The sequence below is a fragment of the Triticum aestivum genome, chromosome 1B (genome assembly GCF_018294505.1).
Source record: "Triticum aestivum cultivar Chinese Spring chromosome 1B, IWGSC CS RefSeq v2.1, whole genome shotgun sequence".
NCBI classification, from domain to species: Eukaryota; Viridiplantae; Streptophyta; class Magnoliopsida; order Poales; family Poaceae; genus Triticum; species Triticum aestivum.
In genome coordinates, this window is record NC_057795.1 from 666734810 (window position 1) to 666759004 (window position 24195).

At 45.3% G+C, this 24195-nt stretch overlaps 1 protein-coding gene and 6 non-coding genes across 7 annotated transcripts; all 7 read left to right on the forward strand.

Moving 5' to 3' along the window:
* Nucleotides 1-2855: 2855 nt before the first annotated feature.
* Nucleotides 2856-7478, forward strand: LOC123099360 (sugar transporter ERD6-like 4). Its single transcript, XM_044521534.1, has 17 exons — nucleotides 2856-3325; nucleotides 3441-3530; nucleotides 3796-3855; nucleotides 3938-4003; nucleotides 4248-4313; nucleotides 4392-4467; nucleotides 4778-4842; nucleotides 4928-5020; nucleotides 5190-5270; nucleotides 5361-5445; nucleotides 5882-5928; nucleotides 6016-6078; nucleotides 6255-6314; nucleotides 6478-6543; nucleotides 6631-6690; nucleotides 6855-6969; nucleotides 7089-7478. Exons 1-17 carry the CDS (start codon nucleotides 3041-3043, stop codon nucleotides 7199-7201), a joined length of 1491 nt encoding a protein of 496 aa, XP_044377469.1. The 5' UTR covers nucleotides 2856-3040; the 3' UTR covers nucleotides 7202-7478.
* Nucleotides 7479-7646: 168 nt separating this feature from the next.
* On the forward strand, nucleotides 7647-7843 carry LOC123150579 (U2 spliceosomal RNA). The gene has a single exon (XR_006475230.1). It is a non-coding gene; the product is annotated as a U2 spliceosomal RNA (small nuclear RNA).
* Nucleotides 7844-10599: 2756 nt separating this feature from the next.
* LOC123150567 (U2 spliceosomal RNA) lies at nucleotides 10600-10796 on the forward strand. The gene has a single exon (XR_006475198.1). It is a non-coding gene; the product is annotated as a U2 spliceosomal RNA (small nuclear RNA).
* A 3062-nt stretch (nucleotides 10797-13858) lies between these two features.
* Nucleotides 13859-14055, forward strand: LOC123150561 (U2 spliceosomal RNA). The gene has a single exon (XR_006475195.1). It is a non-coding gene; the product is annotated as a U2 spliceosomal RNA (small nuclear RNA).
* Nucleotides 14056-16529: 2474 nt separating this feature from the next.
* LOC123150557 (U2 spliceosomal RNA) lies at nucleotides 16530-16726 on the forward strand. The gene has a single exon (XR_006475192.1). It is a non-coding gene; the product is annotated as a U2 spliceosomal RNA (small nuclear RNA).
* A 2831-nt stretch (nucleotides 16727-19557) lies between these two features.
* Nucleotides 19558-19754, forward strand: LOC123150576 (U2 spliceosomal RNA). The gene has a single exon (XR_006475222.1). It is a non-coding gene; the product is annotated as a U2 spliceosomal RNA (small nuclear RNA).
* A 3080-nt stretch (nucleotides 19755-22834) lies between these two features.
* Nucleotides 22835-23025, forward strand: LOC123150604 (U2 spliceosomal RNA). Its single transcript, XR_006475235.1, has one exon. It is a non-coding gene; the product is annotated as a U2 spliceosomal RNA (small nuclear RNA).
* The last annotated feature ends 1170 nt before the right edge of the window (nucleotides 23026-24195 follow it).

Genomic DNA, 24195 nt, shown 5'->3' on the forward strand with positions numbered 1-24195 from the left:
TCATTACCCGAGCTCAGTCCTGTAGAGTTCAAAAAATATAATGCAACATATGGCTACCCAAAGGGCAAAGAAAAATAGAAAAATGAGCCCGGTGCTTCACAATTCCTACTACGAAGCCATCAACCAAGTCGGTTGAATAAGTTTTGACTGACCATCTCCCGTCGTTTCCTCCTCCCCGGGATGTAACGATCACATACCTACTTATGACCTTGAAGATAACCTTCAAAAAAAATAAGAGTTTTCGTTCTGTTAAAAATACAATCATTACGAACGTTTATGAAGAAAATCCAACCATTTTGTTCATGTCACTTGCGTTGCGACCAACCAATAATTAACTAGGCTAAAGTTCCACTCTTTTACTAATCGGTGGTTAACTGTGTCGCCGTGCGTGTCACTCATTGTCCTTCCTTGGTGGTGTTTAGTGTGAAAATAGATGGGATGATGGTATGGTTTTCTGGTGCATCAAACAGACGACCGACTAGAGGACATTTTCGTTGGACGTATGCATCGTGAATTGGATTGGATTGTACTTGAGAAAAACACGTCTTTTGGACCAAAACAACTCAAGACGTACTAGTTGGTCCTACCTATGTATGCGCTACATCATGTAGGCGGAGCTGGCCACCATTGGAGCTCTATTTGCGTCTGATTCACGTACGATCTTTGCTAGTGCAGGGAACAATCCATCAACATAGCCAAGGAGCTGGTGGCCGCGAATGATGGGGACAACTTATGCTTTCCATGGAAGATGGTTACCACAACTTATCTTGACAGTGACCATCCACACCATCGCCAAGATCGCGATGTAGCCACATGCAGAGGATCCCGCAAATATCTACTCCCTCCGTTCCAAAATAGATGACCCAACTTTATATATAAAATAGTTCCAAAACTTTATATATAAATTTGGGTCATCTATTTTGAAACGGAGGGAGTAGATGGCAGTGTTGGGTGTCATGCTAGAGTTTTACTGCCCGAGGGCGAGGACGGTGTTGAAAGCGGTAGATGGTGACGTCTTGCCTCTAGTACCATGTGAAAATAGACGAACATTGATTTGGTTTTCCCATGCATCAAACCAGATCTACAGAACCATTAGATTTCTTGCGGTTGCGGGCCCCGTGTCGCCCCCCCCCCCCCCCTCCCCCCGCGCTCGAACCCTAGCCGCCGCCCCATCCCCCCTCCTCCCCCCTGTCGCCGACGGGCACCACCCGGCAAAGCCCGCGCGGTGTTGGCGGCGGTGGGATCTCATTTGCCCTCTCCTGGTGCGGGGCCGTGGGGGGGCTCTCTTCGTCGACCAATGGCGGAGCTCAAAGGCCGGCACGTCAGGCGGGGCGCGCAGGCAGGTGGCGGTGGGCGGCGTAGTGGTTGGCTGCCGCATGGTGGCGCGGCACGGTGGAGCGCGCGGGTTGGTGGCGGCGCGGCGTTTCTTCTGGACGAAGCTTGGGTCGGTCAGATCTGCGCGCGGCGGAGTGGGGGCTGGCGGCCGGAGCTCGTCAGGGGGGCTTGTGTAGCGGCGGGCGTTATGGCGAGCGCGTGTGCCGGTGGCGCACTCCGGAGGCAGCGTGCAAGTCCATCGCCAGACGAGTGGCGGCGGTGCTGCGATGGCTCGGCCAAGATGGAGTCTTGGTGAGCAGCGAGCTAGCAGTCGGCCACCTTTGTGTTGTGTGGTGAACGGCGAGGCTTTCCCTGGTTCCTCGTGGAGATGCGGGTCCGACCATTGCTAGGTTGTCCCTCGGAGTGGGCGATGGCTATTGCAGGTGGTCCTGGACCTTGCCGATGGTGCGGGATGGCTATGGTTCCTGTCCAGGCTGGGTGTCGATGGTGCGGCCGGTGTTCTCCTTGATGTGCTTTCGATTGTTGACCCTCGGCTTGCAGCTGCATTGGTGAAGTGCTGCGGTGGCGGCGGTGTGAAGCTTCTGGGATGGTGTTACCCAATTCTAGGGGGCGTGGTGAGGTGCGACACGCGGATGAAAATCTTGCTCGACTTCCGTCGGGCATGCGGCGATGGCACCCGTGGATGTCATCCCCTCATTGGAGGCGTCGTTGAGGCGTGTTCGTCACGTCCCTTGCTCACTAGGAGTTGTGGCTGTCTCCAGGCGAATGCCTCGATTCGGTGTTGGATCGACACAATGGCGGCGTCCTCGATGTCATTCCTCTGCCGGGAGCATTGTGTGTGGAGACAAGTTCCTTGACGATCTCCTCTGGTGTTTGCCGCTATCCTCTTTGTTCCATGACGACGCTATGTACGCCCGTCGCCGGTGTGTCCAAGACGGCGGCTTTCTGGGAGCAGATCGAGTCCTGCCACCCAGTTGCCACTTCCTCTTAGGCAATAAGAGTGGATGGTGCTTCGACAAGTGAAGTTCTGCGGAAGTTGGTGGTCTTCGGAGGTGCTCGGCGTTGGTCGAGACGCGGTATTGTGTTCCAAATTGGGTAGGCTCTTCCATGTTGTAGTTTGCTTTGCGGTGTTTGCTTGTCTTTCGTGTGGTGTTTGCGCCACTCTCGTTGTTCGCAGTGAGTGTAGTTTCTTGTAACTGAAATTCTGCCTTCTATAAAGCTATGGTATATATGCCTGGGCGTACTCTTGAAAAAAAACCCAGATCTACGCTCCGTATAGTGCAGTTGGAGAAGATTTAAATTGCACAGATCAGATCGCTAACCACATGCAATTTAAATTGCTTACCACATGCAAATTACAATACAATACAGGCATAAGGTTTACAAGTTGATGCTCAACACATGCGGTGCAGTTGTTCAAGCAAGCGCGTGATGTGGACACGTAGTATTCTAACGTCGATGCGCCTATGAACCGGCTGGGTACCCAGAAACAGCAGGAGAGACAAATCTGGCTCCTTTTTTTCTGTTGGCCTCGGACAAAACTGGATTATTCTCCAGCTCGGACACGGCATGTCCCAAATCCGCCACCAACTTCCGGCTGACCTCTTCTCCCCACTGTCGCTCTTCCCACTCTCGTCGTCTCCCTCCGATCTTGTCGCCACTATCCCCTCGCGGTTGTAGCTTGGTTAGTTGGTTTGGCTTGGCGATGAACGGCGGCGGGGGCGATGAGAGCGGCAGCGACCATGAGGGGAGCGGGACGCGGAAGCCGCTGCTGCTCAAGAACACGGGGAGCTGGTACAGGATGGTGGGGTCGTCGTCGCGGCAGATGGTCGGCGCCTCGTCCATGGCCGTGCTGCGCGAGTCCCACGTCTCCGCGCTCCTCTGCACGCTCATCGTCGCCCTCGGCCCCATCCAGTTCGGCTTCACCTGCGGCTTCTCCTCGCCCACCCAGGACGCCATGATCCGCGACCTCGGCCTCTCCATCTCCCAGGTCCCTTCTCCTTTCCCCACGGCTGTGCCTGGAACCTCCATGCTGGCTCTGTTTTGACCTCTACTTCTTGGACTAAAAATGTTGATTAGCTCCTCCGTGTGTGCGCCTGATGCAGTTCTCGGCGTTCGGCTCGCTGACCAACGTCGGCGCCATGGTGGGCGCCATCGCCAGCGGGCAGATGGCCGAGCACATTGGCCGCAAAGGGGTGAGAAGTTTCGACCATTTTTTTCTCCCTTTGACTACTACTTAAGCCAGAGTTATGAGTTGACCTTGTACAATTAGTCTCGAATCTCGTGAGCTACTTAATTACTTGCGTGTGGCACCCTGAATTAGGAGTAGGTGTTGCAATTTTTTTGCAGATGAAGTATATAGTGGAAAAGGTTCAGGCTTCTGTTTTACTACACTGAACTGAAGTTACATTCTTTTATATACTCTAATAATAATGTGCTTGCATCTGACTGAATTTTCAGTCGTTGATGATCGCGGCGATTCCGAACATCATCGGTTGGCTCGCCATCTCCTTTGCCAATGTATGACATGACATGACGCACCCACATGTTTTCCAAGCTTATTTCCACAACCTTTTCCTTCATGCTTATGTTTCATCTACAGGACTCGTCATTTCTCTATATGGGACGGTTGCTCGAAGGATTTGGTGTTGGTGTCATATCCTACACGGTTCGTATAGAGCATCTTCGGTGCTTGCTTATTTTGTGCCTTGGACATGCTTTCAGATTTTGAGTACTCACCTGGTTAAAAGAATGTTCAGGAAAGAAAGATCAACTGATATGTCGATATATTCGATGCAGAATCTTCAATAGTTTATACAAAATTTATATTACTGCCGATGCATTATTGGACTAGTTAATAGTTATAACACTAACTGTTAGTATGTATGAATTATGTGATGCCATCATACCAGGTGCCTGTATACATAGCAGAGATATCCCCTCAGAGCACAAGAGGAGCGCTTGGCTCCGTGAACCAGGTACGCCGCCTATTCTCACTAGTCACAAGTACATGGATCGTTCATGTCAAGCTCACCGTGCAATTGATCGTTATGTAGTTATCTATCACCCTTGGTATCTTCTTGGCCTATGTGCTAGGCATGTTTGTTCCTTGGAGGCTGCTTGCAGTACTAGGTAATGCAACTAAACACCTACTCCCTCCGTTCCTAAATATTTGTCTTTCTAGAGATTTAAACGAATGACTACATACGGAGCAAAATGAGTGAATCTACACTCTAAAACATGTCTATATATATCCGTCTGTGGTAGTCCATTTGGAATCTCTAAAAAAAATATTTAGGAACGGAGGGAGTATCATATTACTGAAGTTTGGTCTTGCTGCTAGCATTTTGCAGTTAATTTCTGATACTGTGCTTTTGTAAGAGTTTTCAGTTAACTTCTGACACCCGGTTTTGATGCAAATCTCTCTCATCCACTCTTTCAGGAACCTTGCCTTGTACACTGTTGATTCCTGGTCTATTCTTCATCCCGGAGTCTCCAAGATGGCTGGTGTGTACATGCTCAAGTTCGATATATGAAGCAGAGCATCACTCTGAAATCTGTAATGACACTCTTTTTATGCATCTGTCTTCAGGCAAAGATGAACTTGACGGATGATTTCGAGACTTCTCTGCAAGTTTTGAGGGGTTTCGAGACCGACATCACAGCCGAAGTGAACGATATAAAGGCAAACACTTGCACTCTTTTTCTCCCTCCTATTGACTTGGAAATCCTTCTGAAGTATTTTTGCTCTAGTATAATTTCCTTAAAATCGGAAATATGTCTATATGTGTTTCACTCTTCTAGAAGTAACATCGTCGATTTTAGATTTGAACTTTTTGATTGCTGTTGTGCAGAGAGCTGTAGCATCTGCAAACAAAAAGGCTACGGTCCGTTTTCAGGAGCTGAATCAAAAGAAGTATCGAACTCCCTTACTAGTAATTTCCTTACCCCTTTTCATCTTTTTGATCCATAACATACAAAAATTACTGCATTTTGTAAATGATAATTATGCTACACTTGGGCAGATAGGAACTGGCCTTCTAGTGCTTCAAAATCTATGTGGGATAAATGGCATATTGTTCTATGCAAGTAGAATATTCAGAGCTGCAGGTGAGTTATGCCCGGTGCCTTTTTATCGTTTAGGCATAGCAAGTTCTAGGCATGACTTTTCGAATGGAATTACGATACCTTTGGTAAATTATAATTGGAATAGTAGGAGAGGTGTTTGCTACATAACCAACCTGACAGTGACAAACAAGTTTCACTTTGGCAAAAAAATCAGGATATCACAACAGATTTATACCCAATAATTCCTTAAAATTCGTTCAGCATTATGCTAGCTTCCCTAAAGATAATATCACAAATAACTTCATGGCATGGTATTTCATTCTGCTTCCTCAATGGAAGATGCCACTTCATTGCCTGTAAAATGATTGGTCTTTCGTAAGTACTTTTCATCTACTCTGAACTCTGAAGTACAAAGCGATTTTGCTTAAGTACAATTGTGATACTTTGGCTTGTAAATTTGACATGCAAAGTTCTTCAGGGTTCACAAACAGTGACCTGGCCACATGTGCACTTGGAGCTATTCAGGTATGATATGTAACATGTTTTGTGGCCATCAAGTTATCTTTTTAGCAGGGTTCGATCTCGTCTCGCTGACAGCATCACCTTAATTAGGTTCTCGCTACTGGAGTTACAACATCGCTACTAGATAAAGCTGGCCGACGGATGCTCCTTATTGTAAGTCCACTCTCTCCGATCCATAATAAGTGTCTATAGTTTTGAACTAAACTAACCGTAGTTCAAAACTGCGACACTTATTTTGGATCGGAGGGAGTAGTAGTTTGTAAGCTGTATGTATTTTGTAAAATGTAAGCTGTATGTAACTGTAATCTATTTCACACTTCAAATTTCAGATCTCCACTGCCGGGACGACTCTAAGCCTTCTTGCAGTTTCTGTTGCATTTTTCCTCAAGGTATATACAGGTCTCTCAGCCTTTGATTCTGATATAAAAAAGTTCTACTGCTACATTGCTTTTTACGATGCTGAGCGGCAACACTATTTATCACTGAGATGGGTCCATTTTGCCAAGCCACTCTGGTCTTATCATATATGATTGTGATGGTTATTTGTTACAGGACAATCTACCACATGACTCTCACTCGGACTACATCTTAAGCATGGTGTCCTTGGTGGCTCTTGTGGTATGTCTGCAGTTAGATCATTTCGTCGCGTGACGTGTGTGTCGAACCCTGTGCGAAAAATCTTCTTAACCTGGATCTTTTCTTCAGGCTTATATCATCACCTTCTCCTTCGGCATGGGTGCCATTCCATGGCTCATAATGTCCGAGGTAAGAGCTTCTGGCCTCTCATAGCCCTCGAGAACATTCAGATAACCCAAATTCAGAGAGATGCCATGAATAACAATTCAAAGCAAGCATCTGAATTGCACCACCGATGCATGGGCGAAATATTCTGAATTCTTCAGTTCCAATTTTGAACGAACAATTTTCAGATCCTTCCGGTGGGCATCAAGAGCTTCGCAGGGAGCTTCGCGACGCTGGCCAACATGCTCACTTCCTTCGGGGTGACAATGACGGCGAACCTGCTGCTGAGCTGGAGCGCTGGCGGTACGTGAATGCTCGGCGCCTCTGTTGTGCCCTCTTGCCTTGCCAAGGATTAATTCTGAACCATGAAACTTGATGACTTTTACATGTTCATTCATCATCTCTATAAATAATTTATGCAGGGACTTTCGCGTCGTACATGGTCGTGAGCGCGTTCGCCCTCGTGTTCGTTATACTTTGGGTGCCGGAGACCAAGGGGAGGACCCTGGAGGAGATACAGTGGTCGTTCCGGTGAGTGGTCTTGATCCGCGGTGCCCCCCGGTCGTCGCATATGGTGTGTAGCTCTTCAAGTTAGGGTAAAAGCCGTGTGTCAGGCAAGAATTGGTTTGCACAGTCAGCAATCTTGGCTCTTCGAACCAAGTGGAATCAGTAGTACCAGTCACATTATTTTCTTCTTCTGTGATGTATCTTTTATAAGTCAAATGCAGAAAATAATATTTTCAGCGGGAACGAACAACCTCAGAAAGGCCGTGCGTTTCCTGCCGAGGCTGGTACAACTGGGCCTTTAAACATACGGCTTTGAGGCTTCCTATCTTCGTTCTTGGGTTTTTGCGCCCAAACGGTAATCAAGCTAATCAAAAAGATAAACCTCCCGATTAGATTAGTCCCACACCGCTTGCGCAGCTCAGCATACCTACTCGTATGGATATAAGAGGAGGGACAAGGCTCCGTTTCAACTCATACCTTTCTCGGCCTTTTGGCTAAGATCAAGTGTAGTATTTGTTCTTATCAGTTTAATATCTGATATGTGGATTACATGTCCACAACGATATTAAATTTATTTTTTGTGGGGGAGGATCCACCATAGTGGCTTGCCACTAGGGTCCTCGTGTGTTCCTCGGGCGTTGCACTACAGCCCGGGTGTGGCGCACCCCAACCAAAACCAAATTAAAGATTTAACCCTTTTTTTGTTGGTGAAATTAAAGATTTAACCCAACTTGCAGTTTGATTGTTTGATTAAATCTTTTAATTCAAAATGAAATGAGTTGTGAAACCACAATGGCCTAGCTCTCAGTCACAACCAAAGAGGTACCTCCGTAGAATTTTTTTTGCCTAGATCCACAGCAAACAAATACAGTCATGAAAAGGACTTTCCTCTTTCCACCTTGATGCTGGATAGTAGAGGGGGTGATCTGCTAATTAGTACTGATTTGTGCCGTCCGTTATACTCCCTCTGTCCCAAAAATACTTGTCGAAGAAATGGGTAAAAATAGATGTATCTACAACTAAAATACATCTAGATACATCCATTTGTCCGGCAAGTATTTCCGGACGGAGGGAGTAGATTTGATGGTTTACAAGGAAAAGATTTCACTGTTTCACTGGATACCGTGCAATTTTCCATAAGTTAGTTTTCCCTTTTGTTTTTAAGAATCCAATATTCACTGGTTACGAAACTCGTAATCATTTTTTGTAGACAAGTACTCCGTCCGTTTCTAAATATATGTCTTTGTAGAGATTATATTATGAAGCACATACAGATGTATATAGATGCATTTTAGAGTGTAGATTCACTCTTTTTCTTCATATGTAGTCTATAGTGGAACTCTACAAAGACTTACATTTAGGAACGGAGGGAGTATTTTGAAATCTGGTGCCTACTGGTGAAGCATTATCAAGGAGTAGGGCTCCGTTTAAAGTTTGTGAACCCCATGAGGTCAAACTCGTTTTTTTTGGGTTTGGTTCAAAAATAAATGAGTTGGTACAAGCATCCTTTTTTGTATATCGGTTGAAATATGAGCCGAGGGAGGGTAATCCAAGTCTAGCTCGCTCAATTTGACTAGAAATAGGTTGAGCTTGCCTCATAGGTACGTTATCTTCAGTACACAAAATGAGCTAATAGGTGCGAGAATTTTTGTGCCCCCCCCCCACCTTACCCCCGCGGCCCGTCACCACACAGTCACACACAAGTTTATATTATTTGTCTCGGAAATGGCTCATGATGGGCTTGAGGTCATTACAAACCGAGGATAATCCAACTCTGGAGTTCGAACACTCGAAACAGGCTTTCGCCTCGCTTTATATATAAGCAGCAAACAAACAAAGCAAATGAGTGAACGATACAAAGCGGAGTGCTAGTCATCTGAGAAAGCAAATCCCGGGATAGTAGAATCACGCAGACAAGTATGCTACCGAAGGAGAACATGGGGAGGACTAGGTACAACACCATGCTACATCCTATCACACCTAAGCCCCACAACAATGCCCTTAGGAGAGAAGACGGCGCGAAGCGTTGCCATTGCCGAGTCCAAAGTGAACATGAGCTTTCACCCGAAATCCTGGCACGGAGAGGAGAACCACAATGACGTTCAAGAAGAGAGCAGCGCTCGTAGCATTGCCTCCATCGGCGCAATTTCGTTCAGCGATGTCACGACCACCACCAACTCCCACCGCACCGCGAGAGGAAGACGCCGCACCCGCGAGAGGAAGACGCCGCTCGCGAGCACACCCCAGGCCGAGCCCAACCTCACCTACCCAAAGCACCAATCCTCATCCGCCTCGGGCAAAGATATAGCCCGCACGAGCACAAACCCTAGCTCCAAGCCTTCCCCGTTTGCATTCGAACTCTAGCTCAAGTCAAATTGAGCTCGCTTTGTTTTATAATACGAGCCGAGCCAAATTTAGATAGGTCATTCAAATTTCAATCCGTTTGCATCCCTACTTTCATGTTTTGGAACGAACAAAAATAAATTGTCAACGTCGTCTAAAAATGGTCCACCATGTATAGGAAAACATGATTCTTGTTGCGCTAGCCAGGCAATGCGCATGTGACAGTGGAAGGAAACAACCTTGTCATCGCCCGGCTGTTGCCGCATCTGACATATTGGACATTTTCTATGGCTGTCTAACACGTGATGCCGTGGATGGCCTTCATTTGGACATTTTCTGCAGACTTTTCCCTCTCGTCAATAATACTATAATTCAGAGCAAGCATTTTAATTACACAACCGATGCATTAGCGAAGTACTCTGAATTATGCAGTTCCAACTTTGAACCAACATTTTCAGATCCTCCCTGTCTGGCATCAAGAGTTTCGCGGGGAGGTTCGCGACGGCGACGCTCCCCAACATGCTCAATTCCTTCACGATGACGATGATGGTGAAACTGCCGCTCAGCTGGAGCCCTTGCGGTACGGTACGATTTCAGTTTAGAAGGACTTCATTCAGTCGACCAAGGACTAATTCTGAACCATGAAACCAGACGCAAATTCACATGTTCATCATCTTTGCAAACAATTTCTACAGGTACTACCGCGTCGTACATGGTGGTCACTCTTCGGGTGCCGGAGACAAATGGGATTATGGGAGGAACCTTTTTTTTGCATGGTATTATGGGAGGAACCTGGAAGAGATACAGTGGTCCGCCATACGCAGAAACCTAAAACGTATTTCCATGAAGGAAAAAAAAAAACCAGGATTGTCGTGTATCATGCCGAAGCCGTATTACTGGGCCTTTGAATATGTGGGCTTTGAGGATTTCTGTCTTCTAGCTGGGTCTCTGGGCCCAAGCGTTAATCAAGCTAGTTGAAATCAGATAGAAACCTCCCGCTTAGAATAGTCCCACACGGCTTAGGCAGTTCATCACAGGTGGTCGGACGGGTATAAGAGCGGGGGCAAGTCACCGTTTTTACTCATACCTTTCTCGGCCTTTTGGCTAAGATCAAGTGTAGTATCTGTTCTTATCAGTTTAATATCTGATATGTGGACTACACGTCCACAATGATATTAAATTTATTTTTTATTGGGAAGGATCCATCATAGTGGCTTGCCACTCGGGTCCTCGCGTGTTTCCCGGGCGTTGCACTATAGCCCGGGTGTGGCGCACCCCAACCAAAACTAAAATAAGCTTTTAACTTGACCAAATCATATTGTTCAAATTTAGATTAAATGACTTATGAAATCAGTGTTTAAGCCAAGGTGACAGGCTAAATTTGACTCCGACATATAGCTTGGAAGTTGGATGGACTATGTTAGCTATGTTACTTTTGGAACGTAGAGTAAAAATTGCTGCTGTTTTGGATTGAAAAACAAATCAGTTGCATTTTAATGATCGTGAAATTTCGCCCCATACCCCCTCCCTTCGATTTTTTATCTTGCTAGGCAATGGCCCAAGATCGACCAGGTCGTTACATAATACAAGTTTGCAACTTGAACTCTAGCTAAAGTCAAAATGAGCTCGCTTACAGCTTTTATAATACATAATACAAGTTGAGCCAAGTTTTGTCTAGGTCACTCAAATTCAACCCGTTTATATCCCTACTTTCATGTTTTGGAATGGAAAAGGAAATCGTTAGCATCGGATAAAATAAATTCATTGGGTCTACCGGCTATAGAAATACTTGGTTCTTGTTGTACTAGCGGGGCAACATACATGTGGAAGAAGGTTTTTTGAACTTTTTGGTTGCTATTGTGCAGATTACTGTAGCATCTGCAAGTTATCACCCTTGGTATCTTCTTGGCCTTATAGCTTGGCCTATGTGCTAGGCATGTCTGTTCCTTGGAGCTTGCTGGCAGTACTAGGTAATGCAAGTAAACACCTATCATATTACTGAAGTTTGCTCTTGCTGCTACCAATTTGCAGTTAATTCCCTCTTTTTGTGAGAGTTTTCGGTTAATTTATGACACCCGATTTCTGATGCAAATCTCTGGTATCCAGTCTTTCAGGAACCTTGCCTTGCACATTGTTGGTTCCTGGCATATTCTTTATTCCAGAGCCTCCAAGATGGTTGGTGTGTATATGATCAAGTTCGATATATGAAACAGAGCATCATTCTGAAATCTGTAATGACATTCTTTTTACGCATCTATCTCGAGGCAAAGATGAACTTGATGGAAGATTTCGAGACTTCTCTGCAAGTTTTGAGGGGTTTCGAGGCCGACATCACAACGGAAGTGAATTATATAAAGGCAAGCACTTGCACTTGCACTCGGTTTTTTTTTCTCTTATTGACCTGGAAATCCTTCTGAAGTATTTTTCAGCGTAGTATAATTTTATTTTCTGCACATTTTCTATAGCTGTGCAACACGTGATGTCGTGGATGATGCCCTTGATTTGGACATGTTCTGCAGCCCTTCCCCCCGGTTAATAATAATATAGTTCAGACTTCAGAACAAGTATTTTAATTACACAACCGATGCATCAGCGAAGTACTCTGAATTCTTCAGTTCTCAATTCTGAATGAACATTTTCAGGTCCTCCCAGTGGGCATCAAGAGTTTCAGTTCAGAAGGACTTCGTTCAATCGAAGTTTAAGTCACGTGGCTGCTCGGCCCTTATGCTCTCCCCTCCCTTCTCGCCAGCCTGACCAAGAATATATTCATTCTGAACCATGGAACCTGCAGAAGCGAATCCACATGTCCAACTTTGGACAATCTCTACATGCCTGTTTCCCAGATTGACAAGGCGTTGATTCATCCGGCATGGGAAAGGAGCTAGTTAACGGTTGCCGAAACAAGAAGTAGCTGGTATGCAGTCTGGACCGTGCACGCACAAATATTTGATGGGAAGAAAGGATCGTGCAGAAAAAGTAGACACTGCCCAAAAATCGGCTTGCAAAATGATCCATACTTTAGTATTTTCTAAATACATGAATAAATGATATGTAATGATGCTGCATGTTGCTTTCAGGTTTCCTGCGAGTCAATAAATTCACATGTTGCACCATGAATACTATACCTGAACCTTCTGAACGAAACATACCTAAATCCTTCTTCTTTTTTGCGAAACAACCTAAATCCTTATCTTGATCAAGCAATGAAGAGTATATATATCTAACAAGAATTCAATTCTACATGCAAACAACACATTATAGTTTCCATAAACTTGAGTTTTATTGCACAATAGCAGATAAAGGTTGGCATTTTATTATAGGCGGGGAGCCGATGTGCTGAGATGCCACCTAGCCGGGACACCATTAAAATAGACAAAAGTGTTTTTAGCCCCAAAAGACGTAGTGAAGGATCCTATATTTCTTTTTTTTTGAATAAAGAGTCCTATATTTCTTATATTACCTTGAATTTTGGATATATTTTGTGAAGAAAAAGATAGAGGTGTCTATCAAAAAGATTCTACGAAGGATTCGGGATCGAGGTCTCATTAGCCGAAGAAGACCCAGGCCAATCCACGTGGCTTCTTTGACTAACTTCAACGACGGAAACATAGTAAATTGGTCCGCATAAGTTCTCTATTCTCCTACAGGTGCTGCAACAACCTTTACCAAGTCCGAACAATTGTCCGTGGGACTGACACAGGGGCAAACGTTTTATAAAGGTGAGCAATACTAATGAATTATTCATTTTTTTCATCATAATACTATAGTTCAGGGCAAGCATTTGAATTACACAACCGATGCATTAGCGAAGTACTCTGAAATCTTCAGTTCCAACTATGAGTGCACATTATCAGATCCTTCCTGCCGGCATAAAGAGTTTCACGGGGAGCTTCAGCACGCCCAACATATGCTCTCTTCCTTGGCACTGACGACGGCAAAACTTGCTGCTCAGCTGGAGCGCTGGAGGTTACGACTTCTGCACTCCTATCTTGCCTGCCTGGATAAATGATCCTGACCAAAAATCTGAAGAAATTTTACATTCCTTTCTTTGAACAATCTCTACATGCAAGACATTCACGTTTTTTTAGAGAAGCAGCGATATTGACGTAGTACAGGTGGTGAGCACGGTCACCCTCGTATGGGCCGGCTCCAGAAGTCCCGCTGAGGCCATACGACTGGGCCTTTAAACATATGGGCTCTCTCTTATTGTTGGGTTTATGCGCCCCAACAGTAATAATATGAAACAGAGTCCTCAAGGTTAGATTAGTCCCACACTGCCTGCGCAGCTTAGAGGAACCGATTAGACATGTATAAGAGGAGGTGCAAGGCTCCGCTAAAACTCATACCTTTCTCGGCCTTTTGGCTAAGATCAAGTGTAGTATCTGTTCTTATCAGTTTAATATCTGATATGTGGACTACATGTCCACAGCGATATTAAATTTATTTTTTATGGGGGAGGATCCATCATAATGGCTTGCCATTAGGGTCCTCAGGTGTTCCTCGGGCGTTGCACTACAGCCCGGGTGTGGCGCACCCCAACCAAAACTAAATTAATCTTTTTACTTGCCTTGTTCCTTGGGCTTCAAACATGGTTCTTGGTATTTTCCTTCAATGCTTGAAAAATATTTAGAAAGAAAGATAACTTGGCAACAAAAAAAAAGGAATGTTCTCTAAGACGTGAATACACGGGATGCAGAATGGTTCATTGTTTATTCCAGTTTATTTTACTGCCAACGTACTCCCTCCACCCGGAATTAGTAAAAAATGTGTCCGTATCTAGACAAATTGAAGAGAAGAATTTGGGACAGAGGTAATATGAATTATGCGCTGCCATCAAACTATATACATAGCAGAAATATCTCCTCAAAGCACAAGAGGATCCGTGAACGAGGTGCCTGTATACATAGCAGAGATATCTTCTCAGTCACAAGTATATGGATTGTTCATGTCAAGCTCACCGTGCAATTGGTCGTTATGTAGTTTTCTATCACCCTTGGTATCTTCTTGGCCTATGTGTTAGGCATGTTTGTTCCTTGGAGGTTGCTTGCAGTACTAGGTAATGCAATCTTTTTACTGAAGTTTGGTCTTGCTGCCACCGTTTTGCAGTTTCTTCCCTCTTTTTGTGAGAGTTTTCAGTCAGTTTATGACTACCAGATTTCTGATGCAAATCTTTGGTACCCATTCTTTCAGGAATCTTGCCTTATACATTGTTGATTCCTGGTCTATTCTTCATTCCGGAGTCTCCAAGATGGCTGATGTGTATATGCTCAAGTTCAATACATGAAACAGAGCATCATTCTGAAATCTGTAATGACATTCTTTTTACAAATCTGTCTTCAGGCAAAGATGCGAGAGGTCTCTACAAGTTTTGAGGGGTTTCGAGGCCGACATCATAAGTGAATGATATAAAGGCAAGCACTTGCACTTTTGTTTCTCTTGTTTTATTGACTTGGATATCCTTCTGAATTATTTTCAGCCTAGTATTATTTCTGAACATTGGAAATATGTCAATATGTATGCCATTCTTGTAGATACAACATCTTCGATTTTAGATTTGAACTTTTGATTGCTGTTGTGCAGAGAGCCGTAGCATCTGCAAACAAAAAGGCAATGGCCCGTTTTAAGGAGTTAGATCAAAAGAAGTACCGAACTCCCTTACTAGTAATTTCCATACCCTTTTTCACCTTTTTAGTTCATTACATACCAAAACCACTAGATTTCTTTAAATGATAGTTATGCTACATTTGGGCAGAGATGAACTGGCCTTCTAGTACTACAAAATTTATTAAATGGCATACTGTTTTATGCAAGTAGAATATTCAGAGGTGCAGGTGAGTTATGTCCGGTGCTTTTTTCTCGTTCAGGCATATCAAGTTCGAGGCACGGCTTTTTGGTGGAATTATGATACCTTTGCTAAATTAGATGGGAATAGTAGGAGAGGTGCTTGGTACATAACCAACCTGACAGTTACAAGTTTCACTTTGGCAAAAAAAATTGAAGTCACAGGATATCGCACAGATTTATACCTAATTATTCCTTGTTATTAGTTCAGCCTCTCCTTGAGCATGGGTACCATTCCATGGCTCATAATGTGCTGGCCTCTCATTGCCCTTAAGAGCATTCAGATAACCATAATTCAGAGAGATGTGAATAACAATTCAGAGCAAGCATCTGAATTTCACAACCGACGCATAAGCGAAGTATTCTGAATTCTTCAGCTCCAACTTTGAATGAACATTTCAGATCCTTCCGGTCGGCATCAAGAGCTTCGCGGGGAGTTTCGCGACGCTGGCCAACATGCTCACTTCCTTCAGGGTGACAATGACGGCGAACCTGCTAATCTGCGCCTCTGCTCTCTCCACTTGCCTGACCAAGGATTAATTCTGAACCATGAAACTTGATGAACTTTTACATGTTCATTCATCATCTCTATAAACAATTTATGCAGGGACCTTCGCGTCGTACATGGTCGTGAGCGCACTCGCCCTAGTGTTCGTTGTGCTTTGGGTGCCGGAGACCAAGGGGAGGACCCTGGAGCAGATACAGTGGTTGTTCCGGTGAGCGGTCTCGATCCGCAGTGCCACCCGGTCGTCGCATATGGTGTGTAGCTCCTCAAGTTAGGGTAAAAAACGTATGTCAGGCAAGAATTGGTTTGCACGGTCAGCGATCTTGGCTCTTGGAACCTTGCAGCTAGTACCCGCCAAGTGGAATCAGTAGTACCAGTCACATTATTTTCTTCTTCTGTTATGTATCTTTTGTGTAAGACAAATGCAGAAAATCGTATTTTCAGCGGGAACGAGCAGCCCCAGAAAGGCCGTGTGTTTCCTGCCGATGCTGTACGGCTGGGCCGGGCTTTGAGGCCCAGTCTTCTCTTTTTGGTTTCTGCGCCCAAACGGCAATCAAGCTAATCAAATAGAAAAAACTCCCGGTTAGATTAGTCCCACATCGCTTGTGCAGATTAGCATAGCTGTTCGGGCGGGTATAAGATGAGGGGCAAGGCTTTGTTTCAACTCATACCTTTCTCGGCCTTTTGGCTAAGATCAAGTGTAGTATCTGTTCTTATCAGTTTAATATCTGATATGTGGACTACATGTCCACAACGATATTAAATTTATTTTTTATGGAGGAGGATCCATCATAGTGGCTTGCCACTAGGATCCTCGCGTGTTCCCTGGGCGTTGCACTACAGCTCGGGTGAGGCGCACCCCAAGCAAAACGAAATTAAATATTTGACTCAACTTGCAATTTGATTTGTTTATCATTTAATTCAAAATAAAATGAGCTGTGAAACAACAATGTCGCTCAGTCAAACTGAGCCCTTGCTGCAGCTGAACCTGATTCAAATTGCTAATCACGACCCAAAGATCATAAGTAAGTTTTTCCTTCTTTTTTTTTGCAGGGATTTCCCTTTTCTTTTCGAGAATCCAGAATTCACTCATTTTGAAGTCTGGCGCCTACTTGTAGAAACATTATCAAGGAGTAGGGCTCCGTTCAAAGTTTGCGCCCAATAAGGTCGACTCATTTTTTTGGTTTGGTTCAAAAAGAAATGAGTTGGTACAAACTTCCTTTTTGTATCTCGGTTGAAATATGAGCCGAGGGAGGGTGCTCCAAGTCTAGCTTGCTCAATTTTGACTACATATAGGTTAAGCTAGCATCGTAGGTAGTATGTTATCTTCAGTACAAATAATGAGCTACTGAGGAATAAGGGGGGGATTGGACCAAATCATAACAATATGTTGCCTTTGTATTTAGGAAAATTTTGGTTGCTTTTTTATACATGCGAGAATTTTTGTCCCCTCCCCCTCCCCCCACACACGGACACACATACCCGCGCAGACACACACAAGTTTATCTTACTTGTCTTGAAAATGACTCATGATGGGCTCGAGGTTGTTACTGACCGAGTATGATCCAACTCTGGAGTTCAAACTCTTGAAACAGGCTTTTGCCTGCTTTATATATAAATAAACAACCGAACAAAGTACACAAGACAAAATGGAGAGGCAACCCTCTTACAAAGCATGCCCCAGGATAACCTGATCACACAGAACACACACAACTACGCTATCGAAGAGAACATAGGAAGGACTAGATACAACACCACGCTACGCCCCAGCACACCTAAGCTCCACGGCAAAGCCCTCAGGAGGGAAAGACGGCGTGAAGCGTCGTTGCCGCCGAGTCCAAAGCGGACATGAGCTTTCACCCGAAACCCTGACACGAAGAGGAGAACCACAACGACGTCTTTAATTAAGAAGAGAGTGGTGCCCGTGAGCGTCGCCACAATCGGCACAAAGCGTGGAGCTTCCGCTCGGTAGCTCAACCGTGTCACACCACGATAACTGTGACGATCCCAGACTCCCAAATCCGGATTTGGGCGTCGCCACTGGCAACGACAGACGACGAGCCTGAGCCACCTGACGCTGCCCCCTCGCCGCCCACACGACCAAGAGGGAAGCCACCACCGTCGCCATAGTACCTGCAGGTCTGAAACACCGCCATCCGTCCACTTCACAGCACACCCACCACAGTTGGAAGAGTGGACACCTCCATCCACTCCTAGCCTTGCATCAGCCATCGATTCTGGGTTAGCGCCTCCACCGTAGGAAGTGCCCACACCTGCATCTCCAGCCAGCCCCGGTGGACAAGGAGGCACGAATCGAGGACAACCAATGTCCGTTGTCGAGCAAGTCGTAACCCTAGCCCTCCGGCCTTGGCCCAGGTGAGCACGCACAACGCCATGTCCTTGGCCTTCGGCGGCGATCCGACAACACAAGTAGCGATGCCACACCCACCACCAACTCCCACTGCACCAGCGAGAGGAAGACGCCACTCGCGAGCACATCCCGCGCCGAGCCCAACCTCACCTACCCCAAGCACCAGCTGTCCAGCTCCGATCCGCCTTGGGCATAGATCTGTCCCGCCCGAGCACGAACCCTAGCTCCAAGCCTTCTCTGTTTGCATTCGAACTCTAGCTCAAGTCAAACTGAGCTCGCTTGTTTTATAATACAAGTTGAGCCAAGTTTAGATTGGTCAATCAAATTCAACCCGTTTGCATCCCTACTTTCATGTTTTGGAATGAACAAAAATAAATTGTCAACGTCGTATAAAAATGGTCCACCATTTATAGAAAAACATGGTTCTTCTCGCGCTAACCAGGCAATGCGCATGTGGAATGAAGCGACCTTGTCATCGCCAGGCCGTTGCCGCATCTAAGCCTGATCAGATCGCTGGTCACGCAAGACATTTTGGACATTTTGTATGGCTGTCTAGCACGTGATGCCGTGGATGGCCTTCATTTGGACATTTTCTTCAGACTTTCCCCCCTCGTTAATAATACTACTATAATTCAGAACAAGCATTTGAATTACACAACCGATGCATTAGCGAAGTACTCCGAATTATTCAGTTCCAACTCTGAACAAACATTTTCAGATCCTTCCTGTCTGCATCAAGAGTTTCGCGGGGAGCTTCGTGACGGCGACGCTCGCCACCATGCCCACTTCCTTCACGAAGACGATGATGGTGAACCTGCCGCTCAGCTGGAGGCCTTTCGGTACGATTTCAGTTCAGAAGGACTTCGTTCAGTCGAGGTTCTGAGTTTCTGACCAAGGACTAATTCTGAACCATGAAACCAGACGCAAATTCACATGTTCATCATCTTTACAGATAATTTCTACAGGTACTACCACGTCGTACATGGTGGTGGTTCTTCGGGTGCCGGAGACAAATGGGATTATGAGAGCAACCTGGAGGAGATACAGTGGTCCGTCATACGCAGAAACCTAAAACCTATTTTCATGATGAAGGAGAAAATATGCCAAAATTGTCGTCTACCATGCAGAAGCCGTATTGTTGGGCCTTTGAACCTGTGGGCTTTGAGGCTTTCTATCATAGATGGCTTTTTGGGCCCAAACGGTAATCAAGCTAGTTGAAATTAGACAGAAAACCTTCCGGTTAGATTAGTCCCACACGGCTTACGTAGCTCAGCATAGGTGGTCGGATGGGTATAAAAGCAGGGGCAAGGCTGTGTTACAACTCATACCTTTCTCGGCCTTTTGGCTAAGATCAAGTGTAGTATCTGTTCTTATCAGTTTAATATCTGATATGTGGACTATATATCCACAATGATATTAAATTTATTTTTTATGAGGGAGGATTCATCATAGTGGCTTGCCACTCGGGTCCTCGCGTGTTCCCCGGGCGTTGCACTATAGCCCCGGTGTGGCGCACCCCAACCAAAACTAAAATAACCTTTTAACTTGACTAAATCTTATTGTTCAAATTTCAAATTAAATGAATTATTAAATCAGTGTTTAAGCAAGGGACAGGCTAAATTTGACTCCGACATATAGCTTGGAAGTTGGATTGTAAACAAATCAGTTGCATTTTAATAGATCGTGAAATTTTGCCCCATCCCCCCTCCCTTTGATTTTTTATAGGCAAAGGCCCAAGATCAACCAGGTCGTTACATAATACAAGTTTGCAACTTGAACTCTAGCTAAAGTCAAAATGAGCTCGCTTACAGGTTTTATAATACATAATACAAGTTGAGCCAAGTTTAGTCTAGGTCACTCGAATTCAAGCCGTTTATATCCCTACTTTCATGTTTTGGAATGGAAAAGGAAATCATCAGCATCGGATAAAATAAATTCATTGGTCTACCGGCTATAGAAATACTTGGTTCTTGTTGCGCTAGCGGGAAACACACATGTGGAAGGAGTGATTTGAACTTTTTGATTGCTCTTGTGCAGATTGCAAGTTATCTGTCACCCTTGGTATCCGCTTGGCCTATGTGCTAGGCATGTCTGTTCCTTGGAGCTTGCTGGCAGTACTAGGTAATGCAAGTAAACACCTATCATATTACTGAAGTTTGCTCTTGCCGCTACCAATTTGCAGTTCATTCCCTCTTTTTTGTGAGATTTTTCGGTTAATTTATGACACCCGGTTTCTGATGCAAATCTCTGGTATCCAGTCTTTCAGGAACCTTGCCCGTGCGTTGTTAATTCCTGGTATATTCCTCATCTCAATGTCTCCAAGATGGCTAGTGTGTATATGCTCAAGTTCGATATATGAAACAGAGCATCATTCTGAAATCTGTAATGACATTCTTTTATGCATCTGTCTCGAGGCAAAGATGAACTTGATGGAAGATTTCGAAACTTCTCTGCAAGTTTTGAGGGGTTTTGAAACCGGCATCACAAGAAGTGAATGATATAAAGGCAAGCACTTGCACTCTGTTTTTTCTTTTGCTCTTATTGACCTGGAAATCCTTCTGAAGTAGTATTTTCAGCCTTGAATAATTTTATTTCCTTGTCTGTCTATGATTTATGCAGCCCTTCTCCCGTCGTTAATAATACTATAGTTGAGAGCAAGGGGGCTAATATAATTTTATTTCCTTACTTTGGACAAGTTCTGCCGCCCTTCCCCCGTTGTTAATAATACGCAACCGATGCATTAGCGAAGTACTATGAATTCTTCAGTTCCCAACTCTGAAAGAACATTTTCAGATCCTCCCAGTGGGCATCAAGAGTTTCAGTTCAGAACGGACTTCGTTCATTTGAAGTTTAGGATGCAGCTATCAAGTGACGGCTCGGCCCTTGTGCTCTCCCCTCCCCTCTCGCCAGCCTGACCAAGAATGGATCCATTCTGACGCTAAGCCTCCGCTGCTCCATGCCGCCAAGGGCCGCCGCCATGAATATGTAGAAAGAAACACCGCTCCACCGAAGAAGCCATCCACTGGTCCCTCGAACCCGAGTGCATCTCCAAGAATGCCGCCCCCAAGGGGATAACGACACATGAATGCCGCCGTCATCCGGGTTTACCCCGGAGGTATTGGGTGGGTTTGGGATTTGTACCTCGATGATGCCTTCATGAAGGAAACGATGATAAGGGCATCGTCATCACCGGCTCCGGCCAACGACCGAAGACCAAGTTTTCACTCGGATCCGTCCCAAGACATCCACCCGACAACTTGTGCACTGTCTCGACCGCCTTCAAAGCCCCAGATCTAGCCGCCTAGATCCGGCGACCAACCGTAACAGCAGTGCCACCGTAGGAGCCCTGGCACACCGGCCACTGCCTGAATGCGCCACCACTGGAGTCTTTCGGGAACCTTGCCTTGCACATTGTTGATTCCTGGCATATTCTTTATTCCAGAGCCTCCAAGATGGTTGGTGGTTATATGCTCAAGTTCTATATTAGAAACAGAGCATCATTCTGAAATCTGTAATGGCATTCTTTTTACGCATCCGTCTCCAGGGGAAGATGAACTTGATGGAAGATTTCAAGACTTCTCTGCAAGTTTTGAGGGGTTTCGAGACTGACATCACAACGGAAGTGAATGATATAAAGGCAAGCACTTGCACTCTGTTTTTTGTTTTCCTCTTATTGACCTGGAAATCCTTCTGAAGTATTTTCAGCCTAGTATAATTTTATTTTCTGCACATTTTCTATAGCTGTGCAACACGTGATGTCGTGGATGATGGCCTTAATTTGGACATGTTCTGCAGCCCTTCCCCACTGGTTAATAATGCTATAGTTCAAACTTCAGAGCAAGTATTCTAATTACGCAACCGATGCATTAGCGATGTACTCTGAATTCGTCAGTTCCAACTCTGGCTGAATCAACATTTTCAGATCCTCCCAGTTGGCATCAGGAGTTTCAGTTCAGAAGGACTTCGTTAAATCGAAGTTTAGGATGGAGCTATCACGTGACTGCTCGGCCCTTGCCCTTGTGCCCCCCCTCTCGCCAGCCTGACCAAGAAAGATTCATTCTGAACAATGGAACCTGAAGCAAATTCACATGTCTTTCTTTGAACAATCTCTGCATGCATGGAGATTCACGTCTTACATGGTCGTGAGAGCGTTCATCCTCGTGTTCGCCGTGCTTCGGGTGCCGGAGTCCAAGGGAAGGTCGTTCCAGTGAGGGATTTCGAGCCTCGGTGCCTGGTCATAGCATATTGGTGTGCAAGAGTTGGTTTGCGCAGACCGGAAATCTTGGCCCTGAGAATGTTCAAGCTAATTCCCACCAAGTCATGTTTTTTCTTTCCTTTCTATCCTATCTTTTGTAAGACACAAGTCGCAAGCTAAAAAATACTGTACAAATTTTCAGGGCAACAAACTACAAGGCCGTATTGGTGGGCTTTTAAACCTACGGGCTTTGAGGCTTTCTGTCGCACTGCTGGGCTTCTGCGTCAAAACGTTAATAAACTGCAAACACAAACCCTCAAGGTCAGATTAGTCCCACCTCGCTTGCGGAGCTCGGCAGAACCTGTCGGACGGGTATAAGAGCAGGGGTAAGGCTCCGTTTCAACTCATACCTTTCTCGGCCTTTTGGCTAAGATCAAGTGTAGTATCTGTTCTTATCAGTTTAATATCTGATACGTGGACTACAAGTCCACAATGATATTAAATTAATTTTTATGGGGAAGGATTCATTGGCTTGCCACTTGGGTCCTCGTGTGTTCCCCGGGCATTGCACTATAGCCTGGGTGTGGTGCACCCCAACCAAAACGAAAATAAGCTTTTAACTTCCAAATCTGTTCAAATTTCAAAGTAAATGAATTGAGAAATCAGTGTTTATGGTGACAGGCTAAATTTGACCCCGACATATAGCTTGGAAGTTGGATGGACTATGTTAGCTATGTTACTTTTGGTACGTAGAGCAAAATTTGCTGCTGCTTTGGATTGAAAACAAATCAGTTGCAATTTAAAAGATCGTGAAATTTCGCCACATCCCCCCTCCCTTCGATTTTTTTATGTTGCTAGGCAATGGCCCAAGATCAATGAGCTACTAAGGAATAAGGGGGATTCGACCAAATCATAACAAAGTGTTACCTTTATAATTAGGAAAAATTGACTGAATTTTGATATGTGCGAGAATTTTTTTGTTCCACCCCCCCCCCCCCCCCAACCACCACAAAAACACACACAACTTTATCTTATCTGCCTCCAAAATGGCTCATGATAGGCTCAAGGTCATTACAAACCGAGTATGATCAAACTTACCTGCCTCCAAAATGGCTCATGATGGGGTCAAGGTCATTACAAACCAAGTATGATTAACTCCGAAGTTCGAACTCTCGAAACATGCTTTCCCCCGCTTTAATACAAGGTGGAGAGGTAGCCCTCTACCTCTTACCAAGCAGATCCCGGGATAACTGGATCACGCAGAACGCACACAACTACGCTACGAAGGAGAACACAAGGAGGACTAGGTACAACACCATGCTACGCCCTAGCACACCTAAGCTCCATGATAAAGCCCTTAGGAGGGAAGACAACGTCAAGAGTCGCCGCTGACATGTCCAAAGTGGACATGAGCTATCACACAGAACCCTGACATGGAGAGGAGAACCACAACACCATCTTAAAAAAGAGAGCGGCGCCCGCAAGCGTCACCGCTGTCGGCGCAAAGCGGGAAGTTTTCGCTCGGTAGCTCAACCATGTCACACGAGGTCACTAGGACAACCACGACTCCCAAATCTGGATCTGGGCGTCGCCACTATCAACGACATAGGACGACCCCAAGCCACCTGATGCTACCCCATCATCGCCCACACGAGTGAGAGGGAAGCTGTCGGTGTCAAAACCGGCGGATCTCGGGTAGGGGGTCCCGAACTATCCGTCTAAGGCGGATGGTAACAGGAGGCGAGGGACACGATGTTTACCCAGGTT

Coding starts and splice junctions, on each gene's coding strand:
- LOC123099360 (XM_044521534.1), top strand. CDS start 3,041: ATGAACGGCGGCGGGGGCGATGAGAGCGGCAGCGACCATGAGGGGAGC. Junction 6,315..6,477: donor CTGTTGCATTTTTCCTCAAG/GTATATACAGGT, acceptor TATTTGTTACAG/GACAATCTACCACATGACTC. Junction 6,691..6,854: donor CATGGCTCATAATGTCCGAG/GTAAGAGCTTCT, acceptor AACAATTTTCAG/ATCCTTCCGGTGGGCATCAA.